Source organism: Aethalodelphis obliquidens, unplaced genomic scaffold (genome assembly GCF_003676395.1).
Source record: "Aethalodelphis obliquidens isolate GAN/ISIS:26980383/991018 unplaced genomic scaffold, ASM367639v1 scaffold1, whole genome shotgun sequence".
NCBI lineage: Eukaryota > Metazoa > Chordata > Mammalia > Artiodactyla > Delphinidae > Aethalodelphis > Aethalodelphis obliquidens.
Window position 1 is genome coordinate 93,513,984 of NW_020837945.1, and position 18,216 is coordinate 93,532,199.

The following is an 18,216-nucleotide window of genomic DNA, read 5'->3' on the forward strand; positions in this document are numbered from 1 at the left end:
AAAAAAAAAAAAAAAAAAAAAAAAAAAAAAAAAGCTGGAGTAGCAATTCTCATATCAGACAAAACAGACTTTAAAACAAAGACTATTCCAAGAGACAAATATGGACACTACATAATGATCAAGGGATCAATCTAAGAAGATATAACAATTGTAAATATTTATGCATCCAACATAGGAGCACATAAGGCAAATGCTAACAGCCATAAAAGGAGAAATCGACAGTAACAAATTCATATTAGGGGACTTTAATACCCCACTTTCAACAATGGACAGATCATCCAAAATGAAAATAAATAAGGAAACACAAGCTTTAAATGATACATTAAACAAGATGGACTTAATTGATAGTTATAGGACATTCCATCCAAAAACAATAGAATACACTTTCTTCTCAAGTGCTTATAGAACATTCCCCAGGAGAGATCATATCTTGGGTCACAAATCAAGCTTTGGTAAATTTAAGAAAACTGAAATCGTATCAAGTATCTTTTCCAACCACAATGCTATCAGACTAGATATCAATTACAGGAAAACATAGAAACACATGGAGGCTAAACAGTACACTACATGGAGAACCAAGAGATCATTGAAGAAATCAAAGAGGAAATAAAAAAATACCTAGAGAGCTTCCCTGGTGGCGCAGTGGTTGAGAGTCCGCCTGCTGATGCAGGGGATGGGGGTTCGTGCCCTGGTCCGGGAGGATCCCACATGCCGCGGAGCGGCTGGGCCCGTGAGCCATGGCTGCTGAGCCGGCGCGTCCGGAGCCTGTTCTCCACAACAGGAGAGGCCACAGCAGTGAGAGGCCCATGTACCACAAAAAAAAAAAAACAAAAAACCTAGAAACAAATGACAAGGAAAACACGATGACCCAAAACCCATGGGATGCAGCAGAAGTAGTTCTAAGAGGGAATTTTACAGCAATACAATCCTACCTCAAGAAACAAGAAACATCTCAAATAAACAACCTAACCTTACACCTAAAGCAATTAGAGAAAGAAGAACAAAAAAACCCCGAAGTTAGCAGAAGGAAAGAAGTCATAAAGATCAGATCAGAAATAAATGAAAAAGAAATGAAGGAAACAATAGCAAAGATCAATAAAACTAAAAGCTGGTTCTTTGAGAAAATAAACCATATTGATAAACCATTAGTCAGGCTCATCAAGAAAAAAAGGGAGAAGACTCAAATCAATAGAATTAGAAAAGAAATAGGAAAAATAACAACAAAATGCAAAGGATTATGAGAGACTATTGCAAGCAACTATATGCCAATAAAATGGACAACCTGGAAGAAATGGACAAATTCTTAGAAATGCACAACCTTCCAAGACTGAACCAGGAAGAAATAGAAAATGTGAACAGACCAATCACAAGCACTGCATTTGAAACTATGATTAAAAATATTCCAACAAACAAAAAAATAAATAAAATAAAATAAAATAAAAAATATTCCAACAAACAAAAGCCCAGGATCAGATGGCTTCACAGGTGAATTCTATCAAACATTTAGAGAAGAGCTAACACCTATCCTTCTCAAACTCTTCCAAAATATAGCAGAGGGAGGAACACACCCAAACTCATTCTACGAGGCCACCATCACCATGATACCAAAACTAGACAAAGATGTCACAAAGAAAGAAAACTACAGGCCAATATCACTGATGAACATAGATTCAAAATTCCTCAACAAAATACTAGCAAACAGAATCCAACAGCACATTAAAAGGATCATACACCATGATCAAGTGGGGTTTATCCCAGGAATGCAAGGATTCTTCAATACACACAAATGCCCATTGACAGATGAATGGATGAAGATGATGTGGTACATATATACAATGGAATGTTACTCAGCCATAAAAAGGAACAAAATTGGGTCATTTGTAGAGATGTGGATGGATCTAGAGACTGTCATACAGAGTGAAGTAAGTCAGAAAGAGAAAAATATTGTATATTAATGCATATATGTGGAGCCTAGAAAAATGGTACAGATGAACCAGTTTGCAGGGCAGAAATAGAGACACAAATGTAGAGAAGAAATGTTATGGACACCAAGGGGGAGAGTGGTGGTGTGATGAATTGGGAGATTGGGATTGACGTATATACACTAATATGTATAAAATGGATAACTAATAAGAACCTGCTGCATAAAAAAATAAAATAAAATTGAAAAATTAAAAAAAAAAACCAAAAAACCCAAAAAAACAAAGAGTCATGTGCCACAATGTTCATTCCAGCTCTATTTATAATAGCCAGGACATGGAAGCAACCTAAGTGTCTGTCCATCAACAGATGAATGGATAAAGAAGATGTGGCACATATATACAATGGAATATTACTCAGCCATAAAAAGAACAAAACTGAGTTATTTGTAGTGAGGTGGATGGACCTAGAGTCTGTCACACAGAGTGAAGTTAAGTCAGAAAGAGAAAAACAAACACCATGTGGTAACACATATATATGGAATACAAAAAAAAAAAGGTTCTGAAGAACCTAGGGGCAGGACAGGAATAAAGAGGCAGACATAGAGAATGGACTTGCGGACACGGGAAGGGGGAAGGGTAAGCTGGGATGAAGTGAGAGACTGGCATGGACATATATACACTACCAAATGTAAAACAGATAGCTAGTGGAAAGAAGCCACATAGCATAGGGAGATCAGCTTGGTGCTTTGTGACCACCTAGTGGGGTGGGATAGGGATGGTGGGAGGGAGATGCAAGCGGGAGGAGATATCGGGATATATGTATAGCTGATTCATTTTGTTATAAAGCAGAAACTAACACACCATTGTAAATCAATTATACTCCAGGGCTTCCCTGGTGGCGCAGTGGTTGAGAGTCCGCCTGCCAATGCAGGGGACACGGGTTCGTGCCCGGGTCCGAAAGGATCCCACATGCCGCGGAGCGGCTTGGCCCATGAGCCATGGCTGCTGGGCCTGTGCGTCTGGAACCTGTGGTCCGCAACGGGAGAGGCCACAACAATGAGAGGCCCGCGTACCACAAAAAAAAAAAAAAAAATTAGACTCCAATAAAGATGTTAAAAAAAAAATACTAATGTGCATGATACAAGAGGGTAGCACTAGATAAGAAATGAAGTAGAAAGGAATAAAAGGAAGAAGTATAAATTTTAAAGAAAAAGGCAACTCATCAAAATCACTTCAATGAATGCAACAAAAACTTACCCAATAACACAAATGTCAAATGAGTCTCCTGGTTAATGACTTTATCATTAGAAGACAGAATGTGTTCTATTTTCTGAGATGAAGGAAAATACATTCCTTTATATCCCCCAATTAGACTGTTTAGTTGATTAAAAATACACGAATAAAAGAATGAAAGAAAGGCGTTGAAAAAGCACATAAATATAATTCAATCTGCCTGTAGGACTAATATGGGGAAAAAATTTAACTTGGATAGATAAGAATTTTAGAATTAGAATCATTGCACCGCATCTGATAAACTAATCATTAACTCACTCTAAAACCTGCAGACTTAAGGAAGAAATCAGGGGATTATAAATTCATTGTATTAAATAATCCACTTATCTCCTTCTTCAACAAAATACTGATTTCTTTGCTGGAAAAATCTACTTAAATTTCAAAAAGAACTCATAATTATTTTGTAAATCTTGAAGAAATATACATAGATATAAGAAGTTCCTAAAATTCTTCACCTAAGCATTTATTTGCATGGAAATAAACTAAATTTTCATTGTGACTTGGATCTGAAGTCATAAAAAATCATCACATTTCTTAATATTAGGCCTTCTCCTAAAAGCATTCAATTAATAGTATTAAGTCAACAACCAGCCTCATCAAAAAAATGTGATTAAGTTCACTTTAAGCTATTTACTTTAATCACTTAATTAAATTAATTTAAAGTTTTTGTAATTAAATCAAAGTTTGGTTTTAAACATTCAGTGAAGTCACACAAAACAGCAGTGTTATTATACTGTATTAAGGACAACTTTACCTCTAGGCAGTCATTGAAGAGGAAGAGGGTTACTTGTTCTCCTCTGTCACAGGGGTGCTCACCTAGAGAAATTGTTTCAACTCGCTGAACTAAGCTTCGGTGAGAAGATAAAAGATTAGCCTGAATAGATTGAAAATATTAATAAAAAAGATTACTTTATAGCAAATAATTTGTAAAAGTTATAATTTAAAAGAAAGTTGTGTTGAGATTCTGTTTATATTATAACTGCAGAATCTAAATACAGTTGAGCCTTTAACAACACAGGTTTGAACTGTGTTGGTCCACTTATACACAGTGTTTTTTCAATAAATAAGTACTACACGATCCATGATTGGTTGAATCCATGAATACAGAACCACAGAAACAAAGGGCCAACTATAAAGTTACATGCAGATTTTCTACTGCACTGGTGGGGCTGATGCCCTTAACACCCAGTTGTTCAAGGGTCCACCGTTAACAAGAAAAAGAAAATAAGTTGACAATCATCAAAAATGAATACCTACTGGACATCCATCTACTTCATAAACAACATCGAAAATTTGCTTTTGAGCTTCTGTCTTTCTCTTATCCTCATTAATATGGCTGAAAAATTAATAAGGTTACTTTTAGAACAAGACTATAAAAACTGTATATACATACATCTTGTGTCACAAACAAAAATCCTTCCATGTGAGTCTATCTTAATTTTGATACCTGTATCAGTTAAAATATTCCCTAAAAGTATCCCACTACATTAAAAAAAATTTCATACAACCCTTCAGAGAAGTATATTTTGCTTTAGTCCTTACAATATTGTGTCTTTTTTTAAAATTATACTCACTATACTCACTCACTTCCTAAAATACGTTACAATGGTATAAACTTCAGGTTCTCATAATCTAAGTGTAAGTTCAGGTAAGGTTTTATGCAAATCATTCCTAAGTCATATGCTAATCATTTCACTGAAATAAAAATTAAGACTAATGGACAAGATGGAATAAGGAGGAAAAAAATATACTCTGCCTGAAACAACTAAAAAAATAAAAACAAAGTATAACGAAACAGGGTTCTCAAGTCACTGGAAGTCAATTCCTGTGAGACAGGAAACAATGCAAGGCCAATTATATCCTGTATACAAAAGATACACTTTACATACAAAGACATAAATAGACTGAAAGTAAAATGATGAAAAAGAGCACAATATATTCTCCTCAAGTGTACATGGAACATTCTCCAGGTTAAGCCATAAAATAGGCCTCAAAAAGTTTGAAAGGACTGAAATAATACAAAGTATATTTTCCATAAACAATGAAGTAAAATCAGAAATTGATAACAAAAGGAAACTTTGAAAATTCACAAATATGTGGGAATTAGCCAAAACACTCCTACACAACCAATGGGTCAAGAAGTAATCACAAGGGAAATTAGAAAATACTTTCAGATAAACAAAAACAAAAACACAAAATTTATGGAATATGACTAAAGCAATGCTTAAAGGGAAATTTATAGCTATAAAAGTATACAATTAGGGGCTTCCCTGGTGGCGCAGTGGTTGAGAATCTGCCTGCCAATGCAGGTGACATGGGTTTGAGCCCTGGTCCAGGAAGATCCCACATGCCACGGAGCAACTAAGCCTGTGTGCCACAGCTTCTGAGCCTGCGCTCTAGAGCCCACGTGCCACGACTACTGAAGCCTGCACGTCTAGAGCCTGTGCTCCACAACAGGAGAAGCCACCACAATGAGAAGCCTGCACACCGCAATGAAGAGTAGCCCCTGCTCACCGCAACTAGAGAAAGCCCCCGCACAGCAAAGAAGACAACAATGAAGACCCAGTGCAGCCAAAAATAAATAAATAAATAAATTTAAAGAAATGAAAAAAAAAAGTGTACAATTAAAAAAATGATCTCGGGGCTTCCCTGGTGGCGCAGTGGTTGAGAGTCCGCCTGCCGATGCAGGGGACACGGGTTCGTGCCCCGGTCCGGGAGGATCCCACATGCCGCGGAGCAGCTGGGCCCATGAGCCATGGCCGCTGAGCCTGAGCGTCCGGAGCCTGTGCTCTGCAACGGCAGAAGCCACAGCAGTGAGAGGCCCGCATACCGAAAAAAAAAAAAAAAAAAAAAATGATCTCGGGCTTCCCTGGTGGCGCAGTGGTTGAGAGTCTGCCTGCCGATGCAGGGCACACGGGTTCGTGCCCCGGTCCGGGAAGATCCCACATGCCGCGGAGCGGCTAGGCCTGTGAGCCATGGCCACTGAGCCTGTGCGTCTGGAGCCTGTGCTCCACAACGGGAGAGGCCGCAACAGTGAGAGGCCCGCGTACAGCAAAAAAAAAAAAAAAGATCTCAAATCAGTTTCCTAACCTTCTACTGTAAGACACTGGGGAGGAAAAAAGAGCAAGCTAAATCTAAAGTAAGCAGGAAAAAAGAAATCATAAAGATCAGAGTGAAAATGAATGAAACAGAGAATAGAAAAAAAATCAACAAACCTAAAAGCTCTTTTCTTTTATGAAAATACGTTAACACTCACTGCTTAATTCGTAGTTTGTAGAAAGGATCAAGTTAAATAACGTGTGAGTACGTTAAACCACAAAGTGTTGAAAAACACTATTATCCTGATCCCAAAATAACAAAGCAAAAGCATGAAGGCTGGCTGATTAACATATAATATACAAACATAAGCAAAAGCCAAAATATGCATAATGCTTTCAGCAGCAACAGAAGCTGGTATTCATTAATTTGAGCATTATGCCACTGCTGGATCCTTTCACTAGAGATAGTAATCTTTCTCTCTAGGAGCTCCTTTGCAAGTATTTTTAAGAAACGCTATTTCACATAGTAGCACCTCATGGAATCTCAGAAATCATTTAAATCTATTAAATATGTTTATTATGTAAAGCTCAAAGAAGTGAAATGCCCTCGCCCTTCATGAAGCAAAACAATTAACAGCAACAGAGTTTTCAATTTTGATCATATTAGTCAGGAAAAAATCATTTCTGATCAATGCTATGTCTTCAAGTTAAACCTACAGTAAACAGCTTAAGTTTAACAATCAAGTTCCCTAGTAAATTTCTTTGAGGTTATACTTCTAATACATCTCCAACAAACTGTATCAATTTAATTCCATAGAATTCAAAGTAAGAAACAAAAAGTCAAAGCTAATGTGAAAAAAGTATTATAAACTTCTTCTTTACATCATGGTCAAATTCCCAATTTCCATTTGGGTAGTTTATAAGAATATGAAGACAAAAACAAGCTAAGACTGGAGGTATATGAAGAAAATGTCTACTAGTGTATTTTTTACAATTTTCAAATTTCTAAACCATTGTTACTCTCCGCATAATAGTTCAATACCTTCAGAAATATGTTTTAAATTAATTATTGTATGCTTAACAATACTTCTAACATTTTAATGTGTGACTACACTGCTATAAAATAATTTAGATACTATTACAGAATTATGCTACTGATATTTTTCTCACCATTTATTATTCTAGTTGTTCTACCAATTCCATTCTAAATCTAAGGAGCAATAAAAAATTGAAATAATGTACTTACGTCATTACTTCCTTTAGTGATCCAATAGCTTTTTCTAGAGTGCTTTTGTCAGGATTTTCTTCAGCTGTATGCTTCTTAAGATCTGTAATGATAAAATGTTTTCTCTATGATTAAAAAAAATTCATTGGTTCTCCAACTATGACTTAAAAATGCTGTCCACTTTGATAGATACAGGTTAATTTTTTAAAAATAATATCTAACTTTTATTTGTTTTATGCAGGCTTCCCTGGTGGTGCAGTGGTTGAGAGTCCGCCTGCTGATGCAGGGGACACGGGTTCGTGCCCCGGTCCAGGAAGATCCCACATGCTGCAGAGCGGCTGAGCCCTGTGAGCCATGGCCACTGAGCCTGCACATCCGGAGCCTGTGCTCCGCAATGGGAGAGGCCACAACAGTGAGAGGCCCGCGTATCGCAAAAAAAAAAAAAATGTTTTATGCAATGTTCCCTTTTAAGAGCTCTCTTCTTAAATGTATTAAAGTTTCCATGTTTTTTCATTGACTAAATTTCCAGAATATGTAACAGATTTTCTTACACTATTTCAATTCCCTTCTAGTAAAGCTTGAGGACTCCTAGATTCTTCAAACTCTCTCCATAGTGCTGAAGGAAAACACATGATTCTCAATTAGCTAAGAAATCATTATATATGCCATATTTTATAGCGGGGTCCATGGCTCCATCACAGAAAGCAGTTGGTGTCCTCAAGAGATGGTTTTGTTTAGTTTGTAGGTTCATGAGATGCTTACACTTTGACTCTTCTTATCCAAGTTGCTTATAATGTTCCATCTAACTGTTTGTTCCCCAATACCAGGCCCACCTAATCTTTTAAGTGGAATGATAGAAGAAAGGCTTAGAAATCAAGTTCATTTTAGTCATGACAACATTTGATGGGATTCCTATAAGTACTTAAGGAAACAATAATGAAGATAAATTTAAAAAATACCCTGCTTTGTAAAGTTAAAAGTTCACGTGTTCATATATTCTTCTTATAATCTGTAAAACAGGATAGCTTTTAAAGACTGGGGAAATCATCTTATATGTTAGTAATTCTAAACTACATTAGATAACCTCAAAGAGAATAAAAATGATCAATTTTTGTAGTTACAACCATAACTCATAGTTTAACCAATATACTTTAAAGACAATAGATTAAACAGTCACAAACTTAGCCTCCTTATCTGCTACACACACTATTGTAGTTAAGGTTTGGGGACCAAAATGCTTTATTATACTTATTCCTATTTGTAATTTAATTTTCATACTTAAATTTAAAAAATATAAAAATTGGGCTTCCCTGGTGGCGCAGTGGTTGAGAGTCCACCTGCCAATGCAGGGGACATGGGTTCATGCCCCGGTCCGGGAGGATCCCACATGCCGCGGAGCAGCTGGGCCCGTGAGCCATGGCCGCTGAGCCTGTGCGTCCGGAGCCTGTGCTCCGCAACTGGAGAGGCCACAACAGTGAGAGGCCTGCATACCGCAAAAATAATAATAATAATTAAAAAAAATAAAAATAATAATAAAAAAATTGACTGTCCTAAAACTATTCACTACTTTAGTCAGGTAATATAAAAGCATATAAATATGCCTTTCTTTTCATGCAGGCATAATTTATTCATATTTATTCATAAAAATTAACTCTGCTATAAAAATCTCTTTCATTTATATCTGTAGTTTAAGTTTTAGAATAAACGGATGTATGTTTTAAGAGTGTTCTGCACAATGTAAGAAAAAAAGCATAAAATGAAGCATAAAGAACTTTTACTAAGATTCAGAAAAAGACTAAATCACTTGAGACATATTAGTCATCTCTGATCTTGTAATTTTGTGGGTGAATTTCGTGTGGATGTAAACTGATCGTGAAATTAGTGATGCACCATGAAATATAAGAAGACTTTTAGTAGACAGACAAAAAGTACAATACTAGTCAATATAATTGACATCACAACAAATAAAGCATTTTAGGCCAGAGTGAATTTTTGTAGCACCAGTGATTATTCAGATTATCCATAAAGATATTTCCTATGTAAAAGATATAAGCTTTAAAGTTGAAACCTAAGAGGATTTTGAAAATAAGAAAATTTTCAAATTTTTTAGAACAAAACAATTCCATAGAAACATCCAAAATTGTCTGGAAACAGATCAGACAAGTACCATTTAAAAGTAATGCAACACTGGGTAACCTCTGTACTGGTCGGATGAGAAGTTCAACAAGGCTTTGCCGCCCACATTCTGGTTTAGCTTGGTTTATCTGAAAGGAATTAATTTATTCAATAATTATTTAAAAGGTTTTCTGCAAAGATTAGACATTACATTTACTAGATTACACTTTTATCATTTGTGCCCTGATAAGAACTAACAGAAGTAGGGTGGCAGTTGTTCTCTGGCAGATTACTGTGGCTAAATAATCCCCCAAGGCCTGAAATGGCCTCCTGGCAAGCCAAGGATTAACACCTTAAACAGAGAGTGAGTTCTCTAAGCACTCTTATACATTTCATTTGAGTTTCTCTTACATCTACACCATTCAAAAGAAAAAAAACAAATTTAAAATATTAATTATGCTGATACCATTTGGATAAACAAAGTAAGGCACTGGTAAGGAAAAAAAATCATTAAAAGCAAAACAAAACTCACTGGAAAATTTTTAGAGGTGTTTGAGAACTAAAACATGAATAAATTAAAAAAAAAAAAAACCACAGACAACATTCATATTCATTCAGCTGCCTCTTGGATCCTGCTTGTAGCATGTCAAAACTCGTGAAGCCAAACATCACTGCCACTCTCAGGTAAAGCTAAAGTTAACAGATAACATTAAGGTGTTCTTACGTGGATACATTTTTACTAAAAGTATAATTTTAATGAACTCATTAGATTTTTATTTGAAAGAAATGCACATTACCTTCAGAAAAGCATGAAATCTTGGTTTCTGTTTTTCACATTTAATAATTGTTTCCTTGCTCATTTCAAAGAAGTTCACAAATGGAGGGTACGTTTTTACCAAATCTTTTGACTAGCAACAATTAAAAAAAACAACACATTAATTGGTAATGGATGTTACCCTTAGTCAATGAAACTTAAAGTTGAATAATCAAGTCAAAATCTGACATACTGGACCCAAAATAAAAGTTTAAAATAAGTTTCTTCTCAAGTTAAGTACAGGAATTTATTTTATAAACTTTTCACTAACTACTGTGTTAACTGCTAAACAAAATGCATCAATTGGTACCCAGAGCCTAAAGTCTGAAAAGCAAACAAAGACTCAAAAAGAAAAAGAAGTATATTAAAGCTTATAGTATTGATATGAACATGACAAAGTTTTAAAACTTCTGTAAGGTCAGAATATAGTAATTATAGTTGATCTATACAGAATCCAAGAACATGGTATTATCTACTGAAGGATCCAAACCACCATTAAAAGACCAACTGTACTGGGTAATTTTTAGGTAAAATGAAAACAAAAAAAAGGAAAATGTCTTGACTAATTGAGACTAACAGGTATTAAAAAGATATGGGACAATAATTTGCATGTTTGGAATTCTCAACCAACCAGAAAAAAAACATCTAAGGGATATAGGGTAAAGATCAAAGTTAGGAGACCTCGGAAAACAAAAGTAAATGGGCAAGAATCCAAAGCAGTGAAACTTACAAATCATATCCAAAGAGATTGAAAGAAATTTATAAATCCTATTCACAGCATCTCATCCAAAATTAATATACTTTATTTGATAAACTATGTTGTTCTTATCTTAGAGAAGAAACAGTTCATTAGAAACTTTTATGCAGACACAAAGACAGTAAAAACTGCTATCAACTAAGGAAAGAAATGACTAAAACTCGATTACTGAAAATTCCAAAAAAATCATTAATCTGTGGCTATTTATAAGAGGCAAATAACATATATATAGTAAAATGTTTGTAGCACAATACAACAATTAGTGTTCCTAATGATGACCTTGAGCTATCAAGAAAGTGTTAGACTGTATAGAGAAGGCATGCTTCAGAAGAGAAGAACACTTGCAATATATTTTACAAACACAACTATGTCAAAGTGTTTAAAAAGCTCTCACATTTAAACAGGTAACTTTCATTCCCTGTCAGTCCTTGTTGAGATGATACTTTAATCTGAAAACTTAAAAAGGAAATAAAATACTTACATATTTAAGAAAGATATCACCAATACTTTTGCTCTCATCCCAATTAACAATAAGGTCTTCAAGATCATCCTGAAAAAACACAAAATGGGACAAGGAGATTGATTTTGACAATCTCTTTAACATCTTTTTATATTTAATATATTCATTTGAAAGATGCACTTTACAATGTATCTTAATTTGATGTGTATAACAATTAATAACATTCTTTCTCCTCAACAAGAAATTAACTTTTTGACTATGAGGAAAATATGCTTTGAAAAATAATTAAGAAAATATAAAGAATGTCAAGTCAATAAGATTTAAGTCTAGGGACTTCCCTGGGTGGCGCAGTGGTTAAAAATCCACCTGCCAATGCAGGGGACAAGGGTTCGAGCCCTGGTCCGGTAAGATCCCACATGCTGTGGAGCAACTAAGCCCGTGAGCCACAACTACTGAGCCCACGCACCACAATTACTGAAGCCCACACACCTAGGGCCCGTGCTCCGCAACAAGAGAAGCCACTGCAATGAGAAGCCCGCACACCGCAACGAAGAGTAGCCCCCACTTGCCGCAACTAGGAAAAAGCCCGTGCACGGCAGCAAAGACCCAACGCAGGCAAAAACAAATAAATAAATATATTTAAAAAAAAAAGAAGACTAAGTCTAACTTCCCAGTATGACGTGGTAGTTCAGTATCTTTTCTAATTATTAACTATAAAGCTGATGGTGTGATTAATTATAGAATTAATTAATTATAGAAAACTACTTTCGATCTTGCTGCTGAAACATCAGCCATTAGAAACTGTAACCTACAAAGGGGTCAGCAAACTTTACTTAAAGGGCCAGAAGGTAAGTATTTTAAGGCTTGCAGGCCACATGGTTTCTGTCACACATCCTCAACTCTGTCCTTGTAGAGTGGAAGGAGCCATAGATAATACATAAATGATTGTGTGTGGCTGTGTATCAATAAAACTTCCCTTACCAAAACAAGCAAAACTTTACCAAAATCCTAAATTGGCTGGATTTGGTCCACTGACTACAGTTTGCTAATCCCTGGCCTATAAAATTTCTCAATCATCATCCTAAAATACTATATATTTTCAAAAATTTAGAAGACACCCTAAAAGCTTTCTAGGATAATAAAACAAAACACAAATCAGATGATAAAATGAGATACCAAGAAATGACATGCCCTAATTGAAATCCTAAAAGTGACTTTAAAGTAGAAATTAATCAATAAACTTATACAAGAGCTTTTCAAAGTGTTATATGCAGACCCCCCCAAAACACACTTTTTTAGTGGGATCCACGAGATTAAACTATTTTTACTACACTACTAAGGCATTATTTGACTTTTTTATTCTAATTCTCTCATAAGAGTTTTCTAGAGGCTATATATATGATGTGTGATACTGCAACAGAATGAATTAAGAAGTAGGCAGGAGAAATAGTATTCTATTAAGCCAGACAGAAAAAAAAACATAAATCAACATCGCTCCTCACTATTTGTTTTGGAAATTGGTTATTTTTTAAAAAGAACACGTTATTTATCTATCATATAATGAGTCATTATTACTTTAAATTTATTAATGTATGTTTTAAAAATTGGATATCCACACAAAAAAAGATGAACTTAAACCCTCACCTCAGCCAAAAATGAACTCAAGATAGGTTCTAGACCTAATTGTAAGAGCTAAAACAATACAACCTCTAGAAGAAAATATAGGAGAAAATCTTCAAAACCTTGGGTTAGGAAAAAATTTCTTAGATATGACACCAAAAGCACATTACATTTTCAAAAATGGATAAATAGGACTTCATCAAAATTAAAAATTTTGGTACTTCAAAAGACACCACTAAATAAATGAAATGACATGCAATGACAGGGTGGGAGGAAATTTCTGCAAAACACATAGCTGATAAAGGACTTGTATCTATAGTTTACAGAGAACTCTTACAACTCAGTAAGACAACAAACAACCCAACCAAAAAATGGGCACCAGATCTAAGCACACATTTCACAAAGGTAATATATGAATGGTTAACAAGCACATGAAAAGATGCTCAACATCATTAATCATTAGGGAAATGTAAATCAAAATCACTTCACATCCCAGAATGGCTATAAAAGAAAAAGGATAAGTATTGGCAAGAATGTGTAGAAATCTGAACTCTTATAGATTACTGGTGAGAATATAAAATGATGTAAAAACCTGGCAGTTTCTCAAAAATTTTAAATATAAGTCTACCAATATGACCTAACAATTCTACTACTCCTAAGTATCTATGGAAGAGAATGAAAGCATGCCCAAACGAAGATTTGCACATAATGTTCGTATCAGCATTATTCATAACAGCCAAAAACTGAAAACAAGCTAAATTTCCATCAGTTGGTGAATGGATAAAGAAATGTAGGATAGCCCTATAATAGACTATTATCTGGCCACACAAAGGAACAAACTACTAACGTACTAAATCATAGATGAAATTCAAAAATATGCTAAGTGAAAGAAGCCAGACATAAGACACCACATATTATATATTCATATTTATATGAAGTTTCTAGAAAAGGCAAATTCATAAGAAAGTAGATTAGTGGTTGCCTGGACCAGGGCCTAGGAATGGGGTTTACTACAAATGGGTATGAAGGATCTTAATGGGGAAGGTGAAATGCTCTAAAATGGATTTATGGTGGTGGTTGCATGACGTGGTAAAGTTATTAAAATCATTGAATCATATATTTTAAAAAGGTTGAATTTAAAGATGTAAAATGTACCTCAATAAAGCTGTTAAAAAAAACTGATGCATCTTTAAAAATACTATTAGATTTTTGTTTTAATTTCAAAAACAGTTAATACCAATAGATAAAACCCATATAGGGCTTCCCTGGTGGTGCAGTGGATGAGAGTCCGCCTGCTGATGCAGAGGACACGGGTTCGTGCCCCGGTCCGGGAAGATCCCACATGCTGCGGAGCGGCTGGGCCCGTAAGCCATGGCCGCTGAGCCTGTGCGTCCAGAGCCTGTGCTCCGCAACGGGAGAGGCCACAACAGTGAGAGGCCCGTATACTGCCAAAAAAAACCCAAAAATAACAAAACCATATAAACATAAGTTCCTCAGTCATTTTTAAGAATGAAAAGGGACCCTGAGACCAAATAATTTAAGAACCACTACCCTATATTCTGCAGATTCAGAAAAGCCAAAAGGGAAAAAATTTACTTCCAATAGCAAAAAGGTGAACTCAAGCAAGAATAATTTAACAGCTCACAGTGTCAAGAACAAAGATTTAACTGTTTAAAACTGCACTTGAAAGAAACAAAAGAAAAAGATTATAAATAAGACTAATCTTGGAACAATATAATGTAGTGAATTCTGGCATTGACTAGTTAGTTTTAAATACTGGTTCTAGAGCCTGTTAGTTTTGTGCTGTTAGGCAAGTTACTTAACCTTAAAGTGCCTCAATTTTCTATTATGAAAAATGAGGATAGTAATGACTCCTATCTCATAAAGGATTAAATTAGTTAATACTTGATTAGCACTTAGAAGAAACCCTAACCCTAACCCTATAGTAGTGCTCAATAAGCTATTATTAACTATATTTTCCTATGTATTTAATATAAATAAGGGAGATATCTGGAAAACTGTGATGCAAAAAAAAAAAACCACCTTATAGCACTGCCAATATAATCTAGTGGTACATTTTTAAAGTGTAAAAAATTACAGGATGGCTGCATATACTTATATAAGAATACTGTTACCAAAGAGCAAAATAATCTCTAGGGGATCCGAAAAATAGTCTACTGTTTCTGGTTAACCTTTAAATCTTCATGCTTGTTGATTAAATAAAGATCTCTGCCCTAATCAACTGTTAGCTCAGGGACTAAGTAAAGAAACTAAGGCTTAGAGACATTAATTTGTCCCAAATCACACAGTTGTGAACGAGTATTCATACTCAGGCTTGTCTGACTCCTGATTCTATGTCATTCTACTTGATCTATACCACAGTTCTCCCCATCAGAAACGGGGAGTCAGGTGGGCAGGCGAGCCCCAAACAGCATTATTCATAGTGCCACCATTTCTTACAATGTTTCTGTAGGAATATGCTTGACTCAGTTTCGGACAGACCCTGGGACATGTCTCCTCCTTGTCCATTACACAATTCTCCATCGGATGCTCCCAAAGTTACCTCCTGGCCATAAGAAAGGAGAACTCTATAGTTCTAAGACATAGAGCATAGCTCCCAAAGTGTATTGCAAAAGTAGAGGAAGTTGTAAGCAGATGGGATTAAGAAAGCTAAGCTCCTTCCTTCTCTTCTTCCTCGCTAAGATTTCTTCTGTCCTGTTACCATCTATTTTTATACAAGATAGGTTTCTCTTTTGCTTAGCTCACAATACTCCAAATTAGCAGATTTCCCAGTATACACCTGTTCCTGAAACAAGTACAAGGTACCTTAGGACTTACACTAAATTAACAAATAACAAACACAGAAAGAAAACATTCTCCCTCCAACCCTTTCCTTTCTCTTTGGTTTCATCATAGTTCCATACAAAAGCAGGCATTTGCAGAAGGACCAATGGTGATTAGCCCTGAAAAGGAAAAATTCACACATAGGAAAAGAGGTGTTCATAACAATCTCAAAAATTCTCAACTTAATCTAAATATTAGCATGCTAAAAGTTGGAGGCAAATTAAGAATAAGGCTAAAGGTATCCACATGATATCTAGGATGACAAAATACACTAAGTTCCAGTCCTAATTTGGACATTTAAAAGTAGCATGACCAATGTTCAGCAAATATCTACTGATAGAAATCTAAGTGCCAGACAGTGGTTGTAAACACAGTGGGTAAAAAATGATTTTAGTCCTTCACAAAACATCTAAACATTAGTTTACTTGCCTTCTGAATTTAGTTTACTGGTAATATGAATTGCTATTGTTATTTATTGAATGCTCAGTGTTAGGCACTATGCTTAGTGACTTATAAAAATGTAAAAACTGAGAATAAAAATTTCACAACCACCCATGATTCAGATACTACTATCCCCATTTTACAGATAAGAAAACTGAAGCAATTGAAGTTACCTTACTTCAAACCCAAATCTACTTTATTCCACAGTCCATATCTGAAACCACTATGCAATGCTATAAAATAGATACCAGTGCTTCTCAGGAATACCATACCAATAAGATGATATGAAAAACTGTACAAACTTAAGCCACATTTACACGGTTTATTCATTTACATATTAAAAGAATAAATCTACAGCATGATAATCAAGAAGCAATACAGCATTAGTAATAGTCAGGACATGGAAAGAAACTAAGTGTCCATAAATGAATCAATGGATAAAGAAAATGTGGTATATACAATGAAATATTATTCAGCCATGAAAAGAAGGTTATCCTGCAATCTGTGACAACATGGATGGACCTTGAGGGCATTATGCTACGTGAGATAAGTCAGAGAAAACAAATACTATATGATCTCACTTACATGTGGAATATTTAAAAAAAAAACCTCATAGATACAGAGAACAGATTGGTAGTTGCCAGAGGCAGGGGGAGGAGTGGGTGAAATGCGTAAAGGTGGTCAAAAGGTGCAAACTTCCAGTTATAAGAAAAATAAGTCCTTAGGCTGTAATGTAGAGCATAGTGACTATAGTTAACAATACTGTTTTGTATATCTGAAAGTTGCTAAGGGAGTAGATCTTAAAAGTTCTCATCACAAAGGAAAAAAAACCAACTATGTGTGGTGGCAGATGTTAACTAAACTTATTGTGCTGACCATTTTGCAATACATATATCAATCCATTATGTTGTACACCAAAAACTAATACAATGCTATATGTCAATTTTATCTCATTAGAAGTGGGGGCAAGACAACATTAGGGTCTAGGAGAACAGACTGAGACAAAAAAGGGTTCAAATTCAGTGTCCAGCATTTATTATATGACTGACTTTAGAAAAATTATTTAATCTCTGTATGTAGCAGTTTCACATCTGTAAAAGTGGACAATTATAATATCAACTTCTTGGTAATGTTCAATAGATGTGACAATACTTGATAAATGGTAGGCTACATTCAAAAGAAGAAAAAAATGTTATGCATAAAAAAACCAGAAAGAAAATACAACAAAATTTTAGGAGTATTTGGGTTATGGGATTATAGGTTTTTTCTACTCCTTTTTCCTTTATTTTACAAATAAATGTTTGACAGCACACATTGCCGTCACTGTAGGAAAAAACATAGGCTTTAAAATTTTAAACGTATGACAAACCTGTAATCAGCTAAAAAACAACTACTAGTTGAAATACTGGTAATCCAAGTTTATAAAAGCTTAAAAAATTATGTTACACATTAGAAAACTAAAGGGTGACCATCGTTTTCAAAGCTCCAGTGACTCACTAGTGAATGAAACAAAAAAGCAGACTCACAGATATAGAGAACAAACTAGTGGTTACTGGTGGGAAGATGGAAGCAAGGAGGGCGATTTAAGGGTAGTGTGGAAAAAGAGGGTTATTATGGGATTAGATGACATTATGTATATGAAACTTTTGAAAACTGTAAAGCACTATAGAATTTAAAGACTCTTCCA

The 18,216-nt window shown here is 35.1% G+C and overlaps 1 protein-coding gene across 8 annotated transcripts in view; it reads right to left on the bottom strand.

The window, feature by feature from the left end:
• Nucleotides 1–18,216, bottom strand: part of ECT2 (epithelial cell transforming 2) — a 64,260-nt gene that overhangs the window by 22,481 nt on the left and 23,563 nt on the right. For all 8 annotated transcript variants that reach the window (XM_027111672.1, XM_027111633.1, XM_027111698.1 and 5 more), the window contains 6 exons: nucleotides 11,646–11,714; nucleotides 10,391–10,501; nucleotides 9,646–9,742; nucleotides 7,500–7,581; nucleotides 4,473–4,551; nucleotides 3,970–4,089 (listed from right to left, as the gene is read on the bottom strand). In XM_027111672.1, coding sequence (XP_026967473.1) covers nucleotides 3,970–4,089; nucleotides 4,473–4,551; nucleotides 7,500–7,581; nucleotides 9,646–9,742; nucleotides 10,391–10,501; nucleotides 11,646–11,714 — 558 coding nt within the window. The remainder of the gene's footprint in view (nucleotides 1–3,969; nucleotides 4,090–4,472; nucleotides 4,552–7,499; nucleotides 7,582–9,645; nucleotides 9,743–10,390; nucleotides 10,502–11,645; nucleotides 11,715–18,216) is intronic.